Genomic DNA, 16,690 nt, shown 5'->3' on the forward strand with positions numbered 1-16,690 from the left:
GCCAGGAAGGCTTGAGTAGTAAATCGGAATTGGATCAGCAATTGGGTCTTGAGGATTTTTGGCTCCCAAAGGCTGGTGTTTTTCTCCTGTGCTATTCTGCATTCCCTCTCCTATGAAAACACACGTTTCAGGTGAGAAGCCCACAGGATTCCTTTGAGCACTGAAATAACATTAGGCTTTCCTGCTTTACACTTTTGTGCCAGGTCTGGCACCATGAATTTTCCAGAGGGTTGATGTTAAAATCAGCACCAATTCATTTTCCTTCAAAACTCTACAGTCACTTCTCCATGCCATAATCCATCATATCGAAGTCTTTCTTGATAAGGTTGGCATATACGCCACATTTTAGTTCAAATTGAAACGTATCCCTAAGTGCACATCTAGGAGCGTATTCTCTCGCAAATCTGAGGATATCAGTTTACATCCTGAAGCAAGAGATTTAATGACTCCTATTTGAGCACATTTTTATTATTGGCCATAAAAGTAAATATCCTCCTTTTAAAGCCAGATACAGGATCTCATTTGCCATTGTTCCAGGGCTAAATCTAGCAAGCGGATTATTAGTATAGCATGCAGGTTTCAAATTATAGTCAAAGTAGTCTCCACACAGGAAGTAAAAAATGCCCAAGCTTCTATAGTAATTGCTTAGAATAAAGGGACAGAATTCTAAATTACCAGAACACTTGTAAATGGAGAAAACATAAAAGAAATGGCCAACATTTTCAAGAAAGTGATTGGTGCATAGCATGATCGCACAATAAACTAAGTCCTGCTGCTATTTAACAATAAAACACGGGGCCCAGGCAATTTATCCTTTTAACCTGCACACTTAGAAGTGGCTCTAAAGTACTTTCCAGTGGTTAATTTCTTGCATTCCATTGAACCAAGATTGCAAAGTATCTGAAAAAGGAGCAATTCCTTAATCTAGACTTGCTCGAAAGACAGACAATTTATTGAGCTATGTAATCATTTCTATTATCAAATGTGCTGTATGAAGTACACTCTCTCACTACTTTACGTAGCCCTTCAGTAACAAATACCTTGATCCCTGCATGACTGGAGTTGGCTGCTGACTGTGCTTTCTACGAAGGCAAGCTAAGGAAAGCAATATACTTATTTTCCTAAATCATCAACTAAGTGCCATAAATTCCTACTTGAATCATACGCTAAGCGCTCACCCTTAGGACTGTCTCACATTTTTCTATGAGAAGAGTTTGCTACAGCTCACCCAGCCATCAGCATCCGAAAATGGCTGCAGCGGGTCACGGGAGAGGTGTGCTGGCTGGGTGTGCTGCAAGCATGTAAGTGCTCGAAACAGTGCTGGGGGATATTCTCGTTCTGCAGCGGACCTGACTGTCCCATATAGGGTTGGCGAGAATGCGCTCAGAGGTCGAAGAGAATTGTTAGATTATGTTCAAAGGCAACAGCAAGAAGTTACTTTGCAAAACGTCTTAGGAGGGAGAGACCGGAACTCCAGGAGACAATGCCAGTACTTACTAAGCAGAATGATGATGCACAAAAGGATGGCAATAATGGCACCCGTGCCCAGCCCGGCGCCCACGATTCTGTCCACGTCTGTGCAGTCCCCGTTGGAGTCGCACTGGCAAACCTTCACGCGAAGGATGGAGATATTTGACTTGGGGGGATTACCCGAATCTGTGATTATGATTGGAACTTCATAAATCCCAGCTTCAAGAAATTTTATCTTCAAATTAAGCTGAGCAAAATCACCTACATGAAAAAGGAAAAAGTACGGTGGATAGTTAATACATCATACGATAAAACAACATACAGCATCTTCTAGAATGCACTTACTACTTAAGAGTATATATCAAGCAATGCAACTATGCTGCACGGTGAAGTTTTTTTTTCCAGCTATAAAAGTTTTTAATACCTTATTTAAGTAGCTTTTAAAATATATTTAATGAGAAGATTATAAAGCACCTAAAATTAACTTTTCATATTAGGCTTCAAAACCTCTCAACTGCACACATAGCCAAATAATTAACCTGTTCTTACCATTAAGCCGAGTGATGGTCCAATTTCTCTTAATAGTCGCCGGAGACAAAGGAAGATCAAAAGCAAATGGCCCAGCATTCGGATCGATGTCATAATCAAGTGCTGTGATGTTAATTGAATTGGGGTCTGGAGTTTCGCAAGTCTCTGCCTCTTGAGGTAACACTTGAGGCGCATTGTCATTAATATCAAGTAAATAGATCTGCAGTGTTCCCGTTCCACTCATAGGGGGGATTCCTTAAAAGGAGAAAAATCACAAACCAATGCTGACCAGTTCTTTCCCATGAGGCCTCAATTACGGTGGAATACTCAAAGCTTCTAGCCTGCTTGCCCTCATCATTGCATAACCTTGGAAAAATCTAGTCGCCCCACCGTCCGGCAGACTGTTTCTCCAACAAGAACACTTCTTGCTTCCTTTCTAGGATGAACCCGAGTTGCCACCTTTGCTGTGCCCAACTGAGCGCTGGGACAATGCATGTCCCTGCAGAGTGCCATTCTCCACCTGCCCTGCCCTCGCTGTCCATCACGCTGGGCCTGGTGCATACCACACTCCTCTCGCTACTGTGGGGAATACAAGAAACGCAGAACATGGGGCTCATGACCTTGTATACCTTACTCTGTTGATGGAGGACCAAGACGTATGCATGAAAGAGTGTGAGAATGCTTTTAAGGCTCACACACAGCAAGGAAATATTCAGCCAGTCTACAGACAGGGAACACAGACCCACAGACCTCATCTTGGGAAGGAATGCCATGGAGAAGAGAAATAGGATTTATTGAGCAACCAACTACCTGTTTGACCAAGAATCAGGTTGCTTTATATACATTATTTCATTGTAACCCTACGAAGTAGATTTAAACACATGAGGAATCTCAGGCTCTGTACGCTGCTCACGGTCACACACTCTTGTAAGTGATGGGGCTGCTACTCAAGATGGGTCTGCCTGACCCCAAACCCATTCTCATTCCACCCTGAAAACTGTCTCTACTACTTTTTGTGATAATTTAGTCTGGTAGTTTGGCCTCTACTATATTATATGTATTTTTAATATTATATTATTACATATAAATAATGACATAATTATTTTATTTAGTTTAATTATATTATGTACATTATATAAATAGAATAGAATAGAAATATAAAAAATGTTAAAATAATACATCCAAGACCCAGGGGTTTAAGTGACCTGCCCAAGAACGTGCAATTAGGAATGTACACACATACACTGCTGAGAGGAGACAAGGAGAAATCTCTCTGGACTTGTCTGAGGAACACGGATGGTTCTGGGAGCAGGGAGAATAAGAGTTGGGGGGCGAGGTGGCTGTGACCAACAGTCTAATAATGCACATAGCACCGAGAGCTCTGTGATACTCCACAGTTCGAAGAACTTTCACACTCATTATCACATGTAATATTATTTGACTCTCGTAACTACTTTATAGAATAGGCAAGCTGCAAAACCAACTTATCAATAACGAAACGAAGGCACAGAGAGTATCAGAGTTTGCCCTGTCATTAAGGAGCAGAACCGGGCTCCACATCCCAGCCTCGATTTAAAGTCAGGTGCATTTGCCAAGCATCCCGGCTGACACAGATGTCACCACCCACTTCTCTCTCCTATCAAACACCCTTTCGATTAGAAAAAATCCACCTTGGTGAATGACAAATCTGGTTGTAACTCACAACCAACATTCATACATATAATTTTATAGCTCTTTAAATCTTGACGTAATGGTGCAAGATATATTGCTTTAAGTTCCATCATGGAGGAAAGCGACCATTTACACACAGAGAGAACGTAAAACGGACACTCATGCTGTGCTCTGATGTGCAACGGCAGAGGCTGCCCCTACTATGCTGCAACTCTAAATATGTGAACAGTAGGTCCGACATTAGAAAGGAAAAGAAATATTGCTTTGACCCTGTCACCATGTAGACTTAGGATAGCGAATAATCTCACTGAATCTTATTATGCAGGATTCAGAAAGGTCCACTGAAACTGTTCTTATCAAAAGCGTCCACAGGCCACGTTTTTCAAACTGCTCGTCTTGACCACCAACTTGAAGGCTGCTAATTTTATTAGATGCTAACGTTGATAGTCTAGAACTAAAGGATTTTCAAACCTGGTTGTGATGCCATTTTAAAACTATTAACACATACCAGAAATATTTATTTGAGTCTTCATGTCAGGCACTGTTTTAAAAACTCTGTGTTCAAACCACTTTATCTTCCCTGCTACACTGAGTTAGGTACCACTGCCATTATCCTTAGTTAAGAGAAACAGGAAATGGACATATTTAAAATCTCGTTGCCAACCCCAAAGTTAGAAAGTAGTAGAGCTGGAGTCTGGACCCAGTGGTCAGGCAGACCTTCAGACTCGTACTCTTAAACACACGTCCTACCAACAAAGCAATACAAATCCATCACCAGGTTTTTGTAAGCCATTTTTGTTTCATATAACTAAAAAAAAAAAAAAAAAGAAAAAGAAAAAAGAAAGAAAGAAAAAAGAAGGCTACCTATTAATCTCAATCATTTAGAATCCAGTAGAGACCCAGAAAGGAAAAAAAGGGGCTAGACTATATGTTCCAAAACTAACACATAAAAGCTTGTGTACTCACCTCACTTTATGCATGAAATTAAGAGTTTCCTATTCATGGTGGATGAGAGGGAGAAAATTACAAAGAGAAAAAAATGCTAGAGACAGAACCAACTGATGTTAGGATAATCAACTGACCATATAAAAAGATCACCTCAAAAACCAGTGTCTGGGCCACTGAGCCATGAGGTTAGACTCAACTTGCAGTAATGAGCAGTCAACATGTCTCAGGGCAGAAGAACTACAGAGTTTGGTTGTTACAATGCGAGGCTACCCCCGAGGGCATGTGGACATTGGGAACACTCATTATAGAAGACAGGGAACATGTGTGAACATCCAGCGGAAATGGAAAATAGACATAGGGGCCTCAGCTTCATAAAGGTCAGTTTTCTAGATAATTGAGTTTGGGAGAAAACCTCGTTTCCCGATGATGCATTCGTGATGAGGCTCTGGTCTCTTTAACGACATGCGCGGTACTACAATGACCATATTTAATTACGTACCATTGTCAGAAGCAAGGAAAGTAGCATTATATATATTGTTTTTCACATTTGGTGATTCTCTGTCCAAAACAGCAATTGTTGTTATCTGCCCATTCACAGGATCTATTTTTAGCCAGTTGGCAGGATCAGATAATTTTGTGTATCTACAAAACGAAAGCATTAGTAAGTTTAAATTTTTTGATCAACTTAAAAAATAACTACACTACCCAGAACTACACTCCTCAAAGAAAGTGCTACTGTCTGAGTCTGTATAAAGTAGATTTATATGTATCAGTAGGTTTATCAGCTTAAACTCCTTTTTATTCCGGGTGGAGGATAAGCTTTTCAAGCTCAGATAACCAATATACAAATTGGAAAAAAAATTCCTATGTTTTGAAAGGTAAAAAGTTGTAGGATATTAGATATTAGTAAGGATATTAGTAGGATGTAGATATTAGTAAGCTAATTATCTATCTTGATATCAACGTATAGAGAAATGTAGAAGATATGCAATTATCTGTTAGCAGCAGTTCTGAAAGAAGTTAAATAAAATATGAGCTAATTTAAAAAATTATCATCACCAGCGATGGATAATAGTCATGTGGGGTAGGCTCTGGCAACAATCCACTCCCTCATCAGGAAGGATAAATTAGATTCTGCTGAGGTTGGAAATCTTTACAGATATGTTTTATAAGTCCTATAACTACTATACAGGTAAGAGGCAAAAATAATTAGCTCCTCTATCTTGTTTTTGGCATGAGTTTTCTTTTTTTCCTGATGTGTGGAGAAGAGAGAAATGTTACAGCTTCTGAGAGTCCCCTATTGACTCGCAGTGAAAACTTTTTACAACACGTGGTATAACAGCACTGGCTAAGTTATTATGAAATATAAAAAGATAAAAGGGGCAGAAAAAAAAGAAGTGGGAACTTTTTTTCTTCAAATAATACATGAGTAGATCCATTCTTTTATTTCCTATCTGATAGACTCGGTGATCTATTTCCTAACAGGAAGCTTCATCAAGGAATTAAAAATAATTCTGTAATGAGTAGTTTTGGTTCCAGTTCAAATTTCTCATTCAAACGGTAGATAAATGTTGAATGCAGCCCAGAATATAAAGTAAATTTTAAAAAACGCCACAAGTGGCATTTGATACCTAATATTTTGCTGCATATATCGATCTGGGTCCTGAGCGGTGAACGTCGTTAACATGGTACCAGCATGAAGGCCTTCTTCTTGGCGAATGATCTTGGGATTTGGGGCAAAATAAGGGTTTTCATTCACGTCAATGACTGTGACAGACACAGTTGCGGTTGACTGAGGTGGGTGCTGGATACCCTTGGCTAATGGCACTTGATTTTCAGCAGCGACAGTGAGAACAAACATCCGATTTGTTTCAAAGTCAATTGGCTGGGAAAAAAGAAAAAAAAAAAGGAAACCATATATTTGTAGGAAATAAGAATATTTGCATTCTATGGTTTATTCTTCTTTTCAACTCCATTTCCAAAGCATTAATGTTTCATTCACTACACAATAGGTTCCTCTCAAATGTCTGGAAAACATGCATTAGCAGGGTCAATGATTGAAATAGTTATCACAATGGAGCCTGGTTGTATGAGATATTTGTAAATCTCGGGCACTTCAAAGATTTATGTTCACAAAAAAATGCCTATTACTACTGGACTGATCGCTTTCATTCAGCTACATCTAAAAACCTGATAATTCTTAAGAACAGCATCGTTAACCAAAAGTACTAAATAGTCTAAGGTCACGTGAGAACCTGTATGTCTAGATAATACCCTCAAACATTGGTATCAGGACCACTCCTCATCCGGGAGAACTTTTACAGCTGTGATAAAGTGCAAAAATAAATAAATAAATAAATAAATAAATAAAACAACGCCCCCAACTATAAAATCTGATTTTTTTTCAAAAAGCAGAAATTTAATTATATTTAAAAGTATCATTCATAATTTGAAGCACATTTTAAAGTACAGACATGTACACACACGCTTGTAAAAATAATAGTATTTGTAGGTGGAAGGGCTCTTTCTTGTTTTTTTTTTCCCCTTACATAGCAAATTAATTTTAGGTATTCTACTGGTCTAGAAGAATCCCTAATCTAAGAACAACACTTTCGGTAAAGGCAATGCACAAATAAACCATAATGTAAATATTAACTTCCAAATTTCCATTGAATCCTACTGTCAACAGAAGAGTTACCAGGAGTCAAGTGATCAGACTGGATTTCCATTTCACTCTTGATTTCCCCTGATCACCTTCTAGTGGGGGTGCAGATAAACGTGACTGTGCTGCAAGAATTTGAAACAAAGAGCTTGGCGAGCTCTCATACCCTCATAGGTGGTCTAGGAAGGATTAAGAGGGAAACTAATGAGAAAGCCCCATTATTAGCACACACTGCACCAGTTTCCTACCCTAGACCACCTCCTCAAAACCTTCAAACACAGAGTTTTTTTCTTTCACTCTAAAATCACCAATTCAACTTCTCTTTCTCAACCATTTTAAATAAGACAGTAGAGAAGCCAGAAAGTAAAATAGAATTCTTTGAGTCATTTCATTAGCTACGTGAAAAGTCCAGGACATAACATTTATTTTTGCTATGTGGTAAGCACAAGTCTGTCCTTAAATGCGTATTAAGTATATTCATCGCTCAGAACGATGTTATGACTTCAGTGCTACTTTCTGCATGAGGTTCCACAACTTGCTGTGCTCACACCACTCCCAGAAGCAGGGCTGGGATTCGAACACAGATGGTTGGGGTCTGGGGCATGCTTCCCGATCACTAGGCTCTTTGTGCAGAGAAATGTCCAATGCCTGCTTCCTAGGGGAAATTCCCATTTTGCTCACACACATATAAAAGTCTAGGCAATGGACACCTCAGAGCACCTTTCTAGGCCAGACCCACATTTGGGTTCACTTACAAATCAACAGTGTTGGGATGGAAGGCAAGGAAACACATCTCTTCACTGGGGGCTCGAAGGAAGATGTGCTCACTTTAAGGAACATCTATGTTATAATCATGTATTTAGTACACGTGAAGTTAACATCCCCTTGCTTCCAGCGCTCAGGGTTTGTTTTGTTTTGTTTTTGACAATTAAAGATCAGAAGAACTCATTTCTTGAAGTCTTGAATACAGCACGTAAAAACAGGAGTATAAATTCACAACATTTTCAAAGTGTAGGCCCTCTTTGTCCCTACTCATCCCATTTTACTTTTGTGAGATTTTCTGGTTTGTTCTCTGAGTCAATACTCAAAACTCACGAACACATCTAACTACACCCACAGTCAACACTGTGGAGGACCATCCTGTCTTCAGAATGTTAAAACTGTCCAAAATGGTTGAAGCACAATCGTATTCCAGAGACAATGTGAGAACATCTGTGTTGGCCTCAACATAAACTAAACAAAAAACCAAAAACCAAATGTGACTCCCCAAAATATATTAATTCCAGATTTAAAGATGTCTGAAAGAAAAAAAAAAAACCCTAATATTCAAAAGGAAACGACGGGCTAAGGAGCATGGCCTGGTCGATGCAGGGTGCCCGTCAGAGAGATCAGCGGCCCCCGTGGCACTTACTTTGACGACGGTGACTAGGCCGTCATTGCTGTTTGGGTCCGTCTGAATGGCAAAGCGCCCTGTGGGGTCCCCGCCGCTGATCCTGTACACGGCGTTCCAGGCCGGCGTGTGGGGCTGATCCTTATCGGTCACAGTTAGATTCGCTACTATGACATCTATCCTGTTTTCAGGGACTTCACCATAGAACTACAAGAAAAACAAACCTCGGTCAGAGGAGTGACGTGGACCAGCGAAGGACAGGGCGTCTTGATGACCACACGGCCCTGATTTTACTGCCCATTAAACCTTTATGACCCACACTAAATGAGGGTATCGGTAATGCAGGTAATCACAGCGTTTACATTTAACTTTAAAATACTATCACTTTTCTCAGCACTCAAAATTTCTTCCAAATGATGTTATAGTTTCATTAATATTAAAATTAGTGTCCATTTGTGAGTATCTGGATGATGAATGCAGGGCTGGAGAAAAGGACTTGTCTGAGGGAAATAATTTTCCTCAAGAGATAATATATATGTGCTTGACAAAGTCGCAAAAATCAGTCATGTAATATCCGTCCAATTTCATGCACCTGAAAATATTTATAAATATTCTGTTATAACAGCACAAAGTATTTTCGGCCATTTCTTCCAGGTGGCATATTTTAACAACTTCATCAGTGGACTTGGGAGACTAGGAGAAAACAAATTACTTAGGTGCCTCATTTAAAAGTCCTGATGACAGAAAACGTCTGCGAGAGTAGTAGCCAGTCTACAATGAGGTTAAGCAAGTTCCACCTCTAGTTTATTCATTTATTATTCATGACAAAACTTCTCAGTAATGGACCACAGACTTAAGCTCTGTGAGTGACAGTCTGTACTTACTGTCATGGCAGTAAACTCTGGAGGATTGTCATTGACATCTGTCACCGTGATGACAGCCGTAGCTGTGTTTGAAAGGCCGTATGTGGGATTGCCTTCCATGTCTGTAGCTTGAATTATTAATGTATACTGTTGCACTTTCTAGAAAGACAAAAAGATAACACCTTAGATGAAACTAATTCCTCAAGAAGACATAGCAGTTGTTTTGTAAATAGCTCTTTATTACACACAGAAAGCACAACATCATTCATTCTGATTAACATTGCTTGAAATTCTCCCAAGTGGAGCTGACTTTAACATGAGAAGCACAGGTCTGGTTCTCGTCTAGAGAGATGCGACTGTATCTTTTCACCTCTACTTGGGGAAAAGATCGCATTGCAGATGTGTGAAATTCACAGAGAAGCTGAAACTTCCATCTGGTCTCAACCTTCCCCTTTCTTCGGAACTGCACAACATTGTGATCAAGCATTCAAGTCGCTTGGTTTGTGTTTACTTTCTACCCAGTTTGGAATACTAAAGACAATGAAAAATCTTGATAGAGTATCTATATTTGCTTTCATATATTTCTTTTTACAGAGTACACTTTCTTTTAAGATATTGTCATATATGTTCTATTATAACAAGGTTGATAGAGTATTTTCTCCTACTTTCCATTAATACGTATGATTCACAACTATAGAGGAGAGATATATTCTTAAGTGAAGTTAAAACCTAATTAAAGGGTTTATGTTTATGACCTTAGTGGTAATTAAGGAACACAGTAGTACTTAATAATTGCATACTCAACAGATTGGCCTAATGCTCATTTTGTCCACATACCTATGAGGGACATAGATACATCTTCATGGAGATGGTTATTACCAAATAGGTATCAATGCTTTTAAATTCCAAACTGAAATTTTTAAAAAAATTTATTTATTTATTTGAAAGAGAGAGAGAGAAAGAGCAGGGAGAGGCAGGGGGAGGGGAAAGGAAGAGGGAGAGAATCTCAAGCGGACTCTGAGCTGAGCTCAGCCCCTGATGCAGGGCTCAATCTCATGACCCTGGGATCATGACCTGAGCTAAAACCAAGAGTTGGACATCCAATAGACAGAGCCACCCAGGCGTGCCATCTGAATTGAATTTTTAAAAGGGTGAACCAAATTAAGCACTATATCTAAGAGAATATCTGGAGACTGTCTGAGAAGTCTATAGCACTATCTGACAAAAACACTTTATATTAGGACACCCTAACCAGAGTGATTTTCTAAAGTCATTTGGAATCTCTGTGGAAATTGGCACAGATAAAAAATACAGATCTTTTTCATAAATGTTAAAACATCCTGAACAACAAAACACACTTCTTCATACAAAAATAAACTGTCACGGAGAAGTACAGTTTTCCCTGATTCTAAATATAGCTAACATTATGAATGGCCATTCTTAAGGGATTTCTGGAGCTTGGCTAGAACAGACACAAATTGTAGCTTTTGATTTAGTTGTTAGTGGGAAGGACAAGGAAGAAGAAATGGGTGGGAGAAAAAGCCAAACCCTACACATCTGATTTTAAGTCTCTGTCCACCCAAATGCTAAATTCTACCATTTATTTATTCGTCTTCCTAAAAAAAGAAAATACCACTTATTTGAATTAAAAAAAAAAAAAGAAACAAAGGAATAGTGCTAGTTGATCTGTATAAATTTTTTCTTAACCCATAACACCTCACCATAATGCTTACTTAGGCTAAAATATTTCTCAATGATTTCCTTTCCCAATCAAGTGTCATTTCAGCTTAATGTTCTCATGGTTCGTGTGAGAGAATTTTGTAGGGCACTCAGTTCAGCTTCTCAGCTGAAAATCATGAAAATAAAAATTTGTTATGACTTTGAAATGCCATTTCTCTTAGCTGTTATTTGCAGAAGCAGACGAACATTTTCAAAAAAAGGAAGAGGTTTTTTGTTGTTGCTGTTGTTGTTGTTAAAGAAGATAAAAAACCCATAGATATTGTATGGAAATATAGCTCTTGTTAATGTCTGCTCTTTAAATTATAATGTCTACTTTAAATTTATATAATTTAAATTATATAAGCATAATATATACAATTTTCCACTGAGCTGAAATATGGGGATCAGTAGCTAATATGTGAAATTTCCTACTGCTTCAAGTTAGTCTTAGAATCTTTAAGTTACAAAAGAACATTGTTATTTCTAAAATACAATGTCTCTTCAAATAAAAAAAAACAACTCCGACTTAGTAAATAATATAATCTCCATTTTCAAATGCTTGGTTGGTAAAATGTTCTTACATTTAGTAAGGAAGATATGACAGCCTGTTTCAGACAACCAAACTATTTAGGGCTTCTTGCCTAATTTAGCCCTTGGGCATCTGGTTCCAAATGACTGACATTTAGATTCCCTAAGAATTTGACTCCCCATCCTCAATCCCACATCTGATCAAGGGGACTTGGCTTAAAAATGTTTCCTCACTTCCTGTTCTAGGTGAGAAAAATCTCCACTCGTCTGTTTGCTATCAATCCTCCCCTCCCTGTGATTTTCCTATCCTACTTATCAAAGCTCTGTATCACCTTTCACCCACTTACCCTACACCTTGAGCTTCTTCTGTCTACTTTCAAATGCCTACTGTGATGGTCCAGCACCTCCGTGGTGTTTCCCTCAGGCGAGAATGGTGGTTCACAATGGAGGGAATTTCGCCCCTCCCGCCCAAGAGGGCATTTGGCCATTCCTGGGACATTTTTGGTTGTCACCATTGGGGGTTGCTACTGACACCTAATGGATGGCCACAGAGGCCAGAGATGCTGCTAAATTATATTTATTTTTATACATAGGACAGGCCCCCACAAAAAAGATTTATCCAATCCAATATGTCAATAGTGCCGAGGTTGAGAAACTCTGGGCTTCAGAACCCTTCCCTTCACCCTGAGCCTGGCAAACACAAAGCTGAAAAGCCACCTCGGAGATGACTTCAGAGAGTCCTGGAGGCAGAGCTGTTGGACTGTCACGGATACATCTCTATCCCTGTTTCTAGTTTATATGGCTGCTATCAGTCCATACGTCTGTCCTCCCGTACACGTCCCTCCTCCGGCCCCTGCTTTGTCAATGTTTGTGTCATTGATATACAGCCTGATGCCTGACACAGAGTAAGCAAGTGATAAATGCTTTTGACTTGGGGGTTGGACGGGCGAATGGACGAGAAGTCTTGGGCCTTGCTTTACATTACAAAAATCTTTCCAGGTTTGGGAAAAACCATCTTATTTACATTGTAACTATTATTTATTCATTGAATCATATACTGGGAGGATAAACGAGCTCAGTTTCCTAAACTACAATGATTCATGCATCATCTTCCCAACGCTGCCATAGCCTCGTATTTCTATACCATGAGTCACTTAACATTTATCTTGACATTCACTCCCTTTTAAAAAATTTAATTTACTGTAAAAGTACCATAAAGGGAAGACCAGCATCACCTGTCATAAATATAACTGTAAAAATAAACACAATATAATCCTTATGCTCCCGCAGTCTCTACTTGACGACGTAGCATCTGAAGATTTGTCTCCAGTTTTCTCTAGAGGCTTCCCTACACGTATCAAGTAAAATCCTCACACCTGAACTAAAGTGATAGGCACGAACGAAGAAGTGAGAGCATTCGGTCATTCATTCACTCAGTTTGGCACACATTTAATGAACGTCTACTAGATGTCGTTGTAGTATTTACTTGGATAAAATAATGAATGACTCCACAGATGGCCTTGATATCCTTAAGTGCTGGAGGCAGACCTTAATGGTTCACAGGAACAACTGTACAAGGCCCCTATAGTTAAGAGTTGGCAAGAGTGATCCAGGGACTTTCAGTAGGGGCATCCCAATCAGTCCTCAAAGTCTGGAAGAATGAATGCAAGAGACATTTTGGAGGTAAACTGAATTTATCAGTGGATGGATGGCAGTGCAAGGTAAAGGCATGTAGACCATGATTTTGGGAGACTACGGAGACGGCACTGGTCACGTGAAATGGGGAATTGATCAGGAATCCCGGATGGAGGGAGATGACAGGTTGTTTTTGTATGCACTGGGTTAGGCGATGGACAATTAAGTAATAAGGTCATGAGAACTCAGAAGATAAGCACAGGTTTGGGACCCTGTTCAAATTCTTAAATGTGAAGCCCCAGTTCCCTCATCCATGAAATGGGGCTGATGGTACCATCTATCTTGTATGTTTGGAGTCTAAAAATTATTTGAATGTTTACTGAATGCTGACATTGTTCTAAGGGCCTTGATAAGAAAAAAAATAACATTTTTTGAGACTGAGTACTAACTATGTGCCACTCACACTGCTAAGCATTGTACATTATCTTATTCAGTCCTCACAATAATCTCATAAGGCAGGTGGATTTTTTTTTTTAAATCCTCATTTTCCAGATAAGGAAACCAAGGCTTAGGGAGGCAAGGAAGCTTGCCCACTGACACCCAGCCAAAAGTGGTAGAGACAAGATTTGAATCCAGGTCTCTCTGAGTCCAGAGTCTGTAGCGTTAATTACTCCGCTGTATTAGTGCCCCCCTAGAAAGTGAGAATACATGCATGATGAGGGTGCATCCTGAGTGGGGCAGGCAGTCACAGAGCCAAACAGCAAGATGAGGAGGGACGGGAAGCTGAGCATGAGTGTGGGCTGTCCTTTCAAGGAGTATGGTGTTGGAAAGGAGAAAATCGCATAATGTGGACATTTCTTCAGGGTTCCTATTCAGAGTAAAAACAAGCACATCAGCCTCACCAAATATTGAGAACAAGAAGGCAGATACGATGTCTATGTGACATAGTCTTTGCCCATCTCTGGGCATGCAGAGAGTACTGGGGGTGCCCAGGGAGGGGTTGGGGACTGGCTCTTGGAGAGTGAGGGTCACCCTGCTCTAAAGAGATGGGAAAGGAAATCTTCAGGCAGAGGAAACCACAGGAACAGAAGATTTGTACAAGGAGTTGCATGTGGTTATATGATGTTGGACATCATTGATCCTCAACGAGAGGCAAGGAATCCCAGAAGGTTAGACCAAAGAAGGCTTTGGGACCAACGTCACAAGAGGGGTTTGGAGTGCCATGTTAAAGAGCTCTGACATCATCCTACAGGTTGCGGAGAGTCATTTTACCACAGGGGAGACTCAGCATGTTTACAGATTATAAAAATACTTGTGGGGTTGTAGAAGGGAACCTGTAGAGAAGGGAAGACCAACACAGTGGAACACAAGCGTACATGGAGCCGGGAGCCCAATGGAAAGGATCAGTGGGCTTGGAAAACAGGAAGTATCATTCTTTCTTTGCCATGAGAAAACGATGCTGAGGGGCCAAAGTGATAGGGCCCACCCAGTAGACGCTGAGGCTGAATTTATGATGGCGACAGGGGAAAACAACGGCTAATATTTATCGGGCACAGTACTGAATGCTTTATGCCTTGTGTTCCATCACCCTTACAACCATCCCATGAGGGAGGTAATATTTTTATCCCCATTCACAGATGTGGGAACCAAGGTTTCAGGTTAAAACCCCGAAGGTCAAATAGCCCATAACAGGCAGTCCCAGGATTTATACCTGCTGAAGCAGAGGGCAAGTCATCAGTAGTCCTACCGAAAAGGGCAGGAGATGGACATCAAGGGAAAGGGGTGGAGAAAAGAAATGCCAGGAAGAGGCACCGCCAAGTAACACAACCCGAAGAATTGGTATTTTTCTAAACCTACTGATTAAAGTAAAATAAAAAACGGAATCTCAGTAAGCATTTCAATGATTAGGAGTTCAGTCACTTGTAGGTGTCATATATCCTGGGAGAACGACAACCGAAATTACTTTTGACAGAAAGAAAACTGTGAATTCTAATAGAAATAAAAGAATATCAGGACTGCATGAGGCCTGAAGAAGTCAGAGTAATTTATCCCTGGCCTCAGGCAGAATTACCATAAACCATCCGAGATAGATGCATTTTTTTTCCGTTAAATGACTTTCAGAAAAGGAAGGTTTTCCATAATTTTCCCTAGTAACTCATTGTTGTGTTTAATAATTTCACTGTCAAGAAGCTATTTCTCACACATGATTCTATCGTTTCTAATCCGTTTCCACATTCATTTCCTAGGGGGTGGGGCACAGTGGCTTCGGTCCCCTGCAAAATAACTTAACCATGATTAGGGTACGACTTCGGGCTTTCATCCTCTAAACGAAATGCAGTCACTCTGATTTTTAAATATGGCTGGTCCGCTTTCGTAAAACCATCTACCTCACTGCCTCTTTCTTGTCCTGAAATAGCCAGACTCAATGCGATGAGAAGACTGCTTGTGCAAACATAATGAAGCCCTATCTCTGTATCTCATGAGAGTGTGAATGAAAGAGAAATACTCGTGTTGAGGGATGAGCTATATGCCTACACCGTATGTGAGCAACCGGGCACTCAAGAGAGAATGTTAAAAAATACCCCCTCTTCTCAAACAAAATATGCATGTATGCTGAGCTTGGGGGCATTTAAGAACTGCCCTTCATACGATAATGGAAGAGGTGAAAAGACATACTTGTTCCAAGTATCACTGAACGAAAAGTACTATTGCAAACACTAAATTTCAACTATCTATCTCCAACACAGAATATTCCTGGAAAAAGAATCGGTGACACCCGGAAGTTAATAGGTACAATGTTATAGGCACACATCGAACTCCTAAGTAAGGCTCTCAGTGCAGTTCAGTTGTGAATAAAGTCATCTTGATTTGTTCGTACTACTTTATTAAAGTGCTTCTAGCACTATCTTCGGTATATAATTAATTGCAATAGTAATGTTTTCTTTGATCCAATCCAAGTGAACACTACTGAGGCAAATAAAGCGTCATAAAAACCAACTCCTAAAATCCTTGTCAATAATATTTATTACTGTAGGTATAATGTTTCCTTCTGACAAACATAAGCTGAGGTCTCATTATTATAAAAGCTGGCTCAGCCAGAAATCTACAAAGCACAAATATCTTTGAGTTAGCACTTTGATAATTCTCTCACACAATGATTACTGATGGTCAATAATGACCTTGACAATCTCTTCAGAAAATGGTGAGAACAGCATCGAGAAAAAGTGTAAAAGATTCATTAGGGACAGGGTTTTTGGCTTAAATTGAAACATGAAG

General features: G+C 39.8%; 1 protein-coding gene across 1 annotated transcript in view; it reads right to left on the reverse strand.

Moving 5' to 3' along the window:
* CDH2 (cadherin 2) overlaps window positions 1-16,690 on the reverse strand; it is a 213,912-nt gene that overhangs the window by 31,351 nt on the left and 165,871 nt on the right. The window contains exons 8-13 of the mRNA XM_034642678.1: window positions 9,554-9,691; window positions 8,691-8,876; window positions 6,249-6,502; window positions 5,117-5,259; window positions 2,020-2,253; window positions 1,498-1,731 (exon numbers count right to left, since the gene is read on the reverse strand). Coding sequence (XP_034498569.1) covers window positions 1,498-1,731; window positions 2,020-2,253; window positions 5,117-5,259; window positions 6,249-6,502; window positions 8,691-8,876; window positions 9,554-9,691 — 1,189 coding nt within the window. The remainder of the gene's footprint in view (window positions 1-1,497; window positions 1,732-2,019; window positions 2,254-5,116; window positions 5,260-6,248; window positions 6,503-8,690; window positions 8,877-9,553; window positions 9,692-16,690) is intronic.

This window comes from Ailuropoda melanoleuca, chromosome 14 (assembly GCF_002007445.2).
Source record: "Ailuropoda melanoleuca isolate Jingjing chromosome 14, ASM200744v2, whole genome shotgun sequence".
Lineage (NCBI taxonomy): Eukaryota > Metazoa > Chordata > Mammalia > Carnivora > Ursidae > Ailuropoda > Ailuropoda melanoleuca.